A 6,032-nucleotide genomic window follows, 5' to 3' on the forward strand; every position below is an offset into this window, starting at 1 on the left:
AATAACTTTTTTTTTTTTTTTTTTTTTTTTTTTTTTTTTTTTTTTTTAGAGACAGGGCATTTGTCCATAACTTTTTTTTTGGCAGCACTCCATTTGAAAACTACTGTGCTGCCACAGCTTACAAGATAACTCCTTATTGAATAAGGAGTTTACCGGACTCTTAACTTTTTTTCTTTTCACACAACAGCAACATTGTAATAGTTGTCTCCTACCATATTCAGGTTAAAAAATAAATAAACAAAACCCACAGTGAAGCACAAAATTAAACCAAGTGCTATTCTATTGTTTTCTCTGTGAGAAACTCCTTGATATGTATTGGGTTGTTATGAGTGGAATAAACATAACTAGGGTCGCAGCCTATGTAACACACGTTTCATCTCTTGGTTATGCAGAAAGTAAGAGGCTGTGAAATCCTTAAAATTCAGACTTGAGTGGTGAATAAACCTTGCTGTAATAAACATTGGGTTTTTGTTTTCAAACATAAGCATACAAATACCATGTGCTCTGTCAGAATGTCCCCCTGTTCTAAGAGCAGTTGCTTTCAACTGGTCCCTACAGAACCAGACCAGGAAGCAAATGAGGCAGGAGCAGCTGCTCTTGTCCTACCCTTTCCTTGTCTGACCCCACACACTCCTCCCAGAAACAGACAGGTAGGACTGTTCCATCTGCTCTGCTTGCCTCTGTTTCCAAGAGAGACACTTTGAGCATTCTTGCCACAGCCACTTCCCAATCTGGCTCTGCAGGTGGAGTTTCACCCAACTGTGGCAGCAGTAGTGCTCATCCTCACTGTAGCACCCTTGAAGTTCTTGCATCACCCAGGTTGAGAACCTGTGCTTTAGACCCAGAAGACAAGCTCCAGTTAAAACTTTAATATCTGGCTTTTTCTACTTGCCTTCATAATATCTGTTAAATAAGTATCCAAATTTAAGATTTTATTTCATCTACTAACAGTAAAAACTGGATTCCCAGCTATCCTTGTCACAGGTTTAAAAATGTTTTAAGCCATGGAAACTAAACTATTTTCCCCCCATAACTAGTTCAAAATTGTTGCAGATCTGTACAGTTTAGTTCATGCTCAGATATAATGTGGCAATCTGTAAAATTCTTCCAAGTCAGCAGCCAGACAGAAGGAACATGCCTTTTCTTTAATACCATGGGGAGAATAGCTATTTTAGCTGAAAACCACTGATGAGGAAATCCTAGGATGACACCAAGTCCTTCCTCCAACTAGAAGCCAGTTGCCAAATTATCTGAATTAGGTTGACATAATCTCTTCACTCCCTCAAGCAGTCAGTGAAAGAGAGTATCAATTCAATAAAGTGAAGTATGAAGCTGAAGCCTATCCTAAGAAAACTGAGGGTGCTCTTCAGCTAGCCTCCATCATCAAAAGGAATATCAAACTGCACCGCTTCCTGAGCTAATAAGTTGTTCCACTTGAAATGTTTCTAAATAGAAACACTAAAAAAAATTACACTTCTGTAGAGTATTTTTTTAAATGGCCTGGAGGTAATAAGGAGTCCTATCCATAAAAAAGAATCTTAAAACTGGCCTCAACTGTCCTGCATAGCTTAAATAAGAAGGCTGTCTTGGTAGGATACTTTTGAAGCATAAGTGAGAGAGAAATTTTGATACCATCCAAGACTGTTGCAGTCTTCCTTTCAGGAGGGAAATTTATGTAACTTTAGGTGTTAAAGATTTCCAATAATACCCTTAAATTTCCAATAATACAGATGTGCTTAGCAAACCACTTTAATTGCATAGATGGTCAGAAAGGGTATTCATGGACTGTAGTCAAACATATGGGTTTGATATTAGGTTTCAAGTCAATGTTCTGCCTGGCTTCTGACCTTCTGAGTCGCTCCATTGGCTCTCCATGTACCATTGTATGTGTTCTGAATTTTTTTGCTCACCCTCAGCACTCCATGATCCTCTTCCACATTTGCCCCTTTTGCACTCATTTGGCCATTGACATTATCCTTAGTATCTGTCCCTTCCCTTGTCTCTCCTCTTTTTAATCCTGTACTTGGAATGCCCTTCCAACTAAATATAAAATTACAAGGCACTTGGATGATGTGGTGATAGAGGCCATATAGGTGCTTAAGATAGGCTGATGGAAATTGTTTGTTGTAGTTTCTGATAAGTAACGCTGAGTAATTCTTTATTGTATTATTCTCTCAGGTTGTTCCAAGTCAGAAGCTTTGTGTGGATCCCCTTCTTCACCCAGTGCTGTTAAACATGCTGGTAGATTAAATCAGGTAAATGCCATGTAACCTGTTTTCTGTATCACTTCTTTTTAAGCATACTTAACCTGCTCACAGGAATCTACTGCAGCTGGTGGCAAGATTTTAATTGCACCCTTTTGGTTGCATGTTGTAATTTGTATGTTCATTCATGTGTATGTGTTATTTTTAGGGAATGCTTTTACATGAAGAAAAAAAGAAACAAAAAGGAAAAGTGTTTTTGAGTCCCCAGTCAGGTTGGTAACTTACCTTTTCAGTTTAAAAAAAGATCACTAGCTAAAACCATGTTTGGGGAACTTAACGTGTTCTTGCCCATTATCCATTAACCCTTGCTGATGAGAATTTTGGTAGCAGGGTGCAGTATTTTTTTTTGTATAAGTTCTTGTCCCTTCTCTTCCTGTTCTCGACTACTGGAGAGAAGGGAATATGTGCTTTGAAGGAGTGTCTATTAGGATATACACATGGAGCATTTTACTGTAAGACCACCTCATAGGAATGAATGGTCTATCTTTAAAATTTTACATGATCATTTAACTTAGGATGGAGTATTAAAGGAAATACATCCTTTGATCCTACTGAAAAAGGTGGATAGTTAGGCTCAGAAGAAAGCTTAGAAATAGTCTCGCCATGTGAGCAGGAAAAAGATTCAGTAGGAGGTTATACTTGGACCTCCTATATATTTTGTTAGAAGGAAGATGCTACTGACACAGCCTTGCATAGTTTTCAAACATTTAATAAGTTATAATTTGAAGAGAAGAGCAAGAGGGTTGGGTTTTTTGCAAGTTTCTTTCATTAAACAATTTGGTTTCAAGTTATCTCAGTGTTGAGGTGCTCAAACTGGCACTACTTAGTTTTTTGTAGCATGGGTGCTAGATGCTTTCAGGAGAGAAAATGAAGTGGTAGTTGGGTAGAACTCAGATTGCTATAAAGTGTCTAAAGCTAAATACAAGTCACTCCTGAGGACTTGAATTTATTTATTTATTGGTTGTTATAGTTGAAGGTCTTATCTCATAAAAATGTATTGTTTTTAAACAGAAAGGGGAAAATTACTAGTTTGTTACAAGTCATTCAAGCCTCAGTCTTCCTACTTAACCCGTCTTAGGCTTTCATTAATGATCATTTAATGCATGAAGTTGTCTTACACTTGCTTTTGACATAATTTAAAGGGAAAAAATATAATCATTTAGATTAGTTCATCACTAGGGCTACTCTAGTTTAATCCAAGTATGTTGTTTTTTTTGCTGTCTAGGTTAGACAGGTAAATTTAGAGAAACCTTAAAATCTCTTTCAAAAACGTTGTATATAAATTTTTTTTTTGGTTTAGTTGCAAATGTAGTAATGTGACTTTTTTTTCTTCTATTTAGGCAGTCTTTCCAATAAATATATGACTCAGGGAAAAGCCTCACAAAAGAGGACCCAACAAGAATCATGAGGGACTGAAGCTCATAAAATGCAATACAGACCGTCCATGCACTCAAATTAGGTTTATTTTGGCTAAACCATCTGGATTCACAGGACAGCAGCACAAAGCTATCTTCAACTTAAGTTAAAGAAAACTTCAGTATTTTATTTTAGATTGCTAAAAGGCAAAGCAGCTATGGATTTTAATGCAGTCCTCCAACCACGGACTCCTGCTCTTAATAGATTATTTGAGTATTTTAATAGAAAGCCATGGTGTTTATATTCGTTTACTAGGTAAAACTGGTAGATAAGGGCAGGTACTCAAAATGGACCATTTTCAAGGTTTTTATCATTCAGCCTGGCCCTTTGAAATGCACTAAAATTGTGTGCAAGCCAAATATAATGTTATATTTTTCTTCAAAAAAAATTTTTTTTGAAGGAGGAAATGATATTTATTAATGTTGATTGTTTACTGAATCCTTGTGTAAAAGTGTTTGAAATGTTTGTGGACTACTGCTGTGTTTGCAAACATTTTTTTTCCTGTGGAGAACTGAAAACATGGACATTTAGTAAACTTTTATGTAAAACCTCTGTGGACAAGCAGTGCCATTGAGTTTGGGTTTTTCCCCTCCTCTGTGATTTTAAGAGAGTTAATTTGCTGCTGTGCTTGCGTACAGAAAAAGACTGAGAAGCAGGTTAGTCCTGTTTAATGCTGCTAAGAACTTTCTCATGGCCTTCAAAACGCAACAGACAAAATTGCTTTAAGGGAAAAAATAAGTTATATTCAACAATTTAGGGTAAATGCATTTCTTTTTACAAAAAAATAAAAAAAGAAGAGGATCCATCTGCCAGTCAAGGATGTAATTAGTGTCGTCATCTCAAGTTTTTTCTCAAAGTCCTTCTGGAGTTGGTACTGTACCATCAAACCCTGTTCAGGAAAATAACCAATCCATGGTAAAAAATGAAACCACTGTTATTTATGACTTCAAAATAAAAAACCAAAAGTTCAAACTTTAGATTATCTACCTCTCTTCTTACACTGTACTTACAATTCCCTGTATTTTTGCTACAAGTACAAAATTGAATAGGAGCATAGGAGAATGTAATTCTGCTATGGCTGTTTGTTTAAATAGTGTTATATTTAAGATGAATAGTTTTTCAGTGAATCTTAAGATTTTTTTTCAAGGGACCTAAGAGATTTGAGCACCCAACTTTTATGGAGTTTCAAACTACCTTACGCCCTTTTGAAAATTCTAGCTGTAATATACTCTGAAATTCATTACTTCACACTTTTTTTTTCTCTCTACCATGCATCAAGTTAAACCTTACCCAGAGACTAACAGAAAATAAATGCAGAGAAATCATCTGACTTGGATGGTACGGTATTTGTCAAGGTCACTTCAGCATTGTATCTTAAGGTACATTTTACTTACTGTAAAACTGAATGTAAAAATCATTCAGTTCTTCTCTCGGAAGCAGACTACTTATGACTCTGAAAGTGCTGTTTACTGACAGCAGTGTATAAAAGGTGGTCTTGCTTTGTATATATGCTTCTTTAATTCTGCCTTTTAAAGGTTTCTTTGGTATGTGGATAGCAATAAAGGAGAAAAATTTATGGGGAGGGAGCAGCATCACTTCTGAGGTAGCCCATCATCTCTCCATACATCAAGGATATTCCGAAAATTCTAATTTTGCTTGCTGTTAGTTTACCCTCTTCTTCCCAGCACCTTTTTCCAAGAAGCATTCAAGTGTGAAGCCTTCCTCATGACAACTACCATGTGAAGGCTTTTTCTATGGATCCACCTTTTGCTTTTCTGAAGTTATTTCCCAAGCCAACTCATTTTTGCTCTTCTCCTTCCTGATAAATCGGTAAATACAGAATACTCCCATAACCATCAAACTAAAACCCTAAACCTGGGTTGTATATCACAAGTACTGTATGTATGCTAAAAGGCTGGACTGAATTTCTACTAGTGAATGCACTGATGTGATTGGCTGTAGTGGAGGAATATGGTGACTTAAATTGGATGTATGTCTGTTGGATTAATGTATTATTATAGTTTTATTTATTGTTAGAGGTTTAAGGAAAGGAGTGAAGTGTACATCTTTTAATTTTTTTTAAGGTATAACTTTAAAGCTACTGCTGAAAATTAAAGTAGAAGAATTGTGAGTTACTACTTTGTAATTTTTTTATATAGGATTTTGCTTGTTTTATGGCTATATTAAAAAACTATAGGTTTGCATGCAAGAAATTATTCTAACAAAACTGTGTATACAAACCTTTCTCTTATAAAAAAATCATTCCCAGAAAAAAAAAACTACACAGTAGCCTTTGTCACAGGTTCAAAATGCATTATGTTCAATTACACAGAACATGCACAGCAAAACTTT

General features: G+C 35.8%; 1 protein-coding gene across 2 annotated transcripts in view; it reads left to right on the top strand.

Moving 5' to 3' along the window:
- The window catches only part of ZCCHC6 (zinc finger CCHC-type containing 6), a 40,284-nt gene extending 34,469 nt beyond the window's left edge, over window positions 1-5,815 (top strand). For both annotated transcript variants that reach the window (XM_019517366.1, XM_019517367.1), the window contains exons 27-29: window positions 2,179-2,255; window positions 2,413-2,476; window positions 3,605-5,815. In XM_019517366.1, coding sequence (XP_019372911.1) covers window positions 2,179-2,255; window positions 2,413-2,476; window positions 3,605-3,672 — 209 coding nt within the window. In that variant the 3' untranslated portion in view covers window positions 3,673-5,815. The remainder of the gene's footprint in view (window positions 1-2,178; window positions 2,256-2,412; window positions 2,477-3,604) is intronic.
- The last annotated feature ends 217 nt before the right edge of the window (window positions 5,816-6,032 follow it).

The sequence above is a fragment of the Gavialis gangeticus genome, unplaced genomic scaffold, assembly GCF_001723915.1.
Source record: "Gavialis gangeticus isolate Ggan-Ray unplaced genomic scaffold, GavGan_comp1, whole genome shotgun sequence".
NCBI lineage: Eukaryota > Metazoa > Chordata > Crocodylia > Gavialidae > Gavialis > Gavialis gangeticus.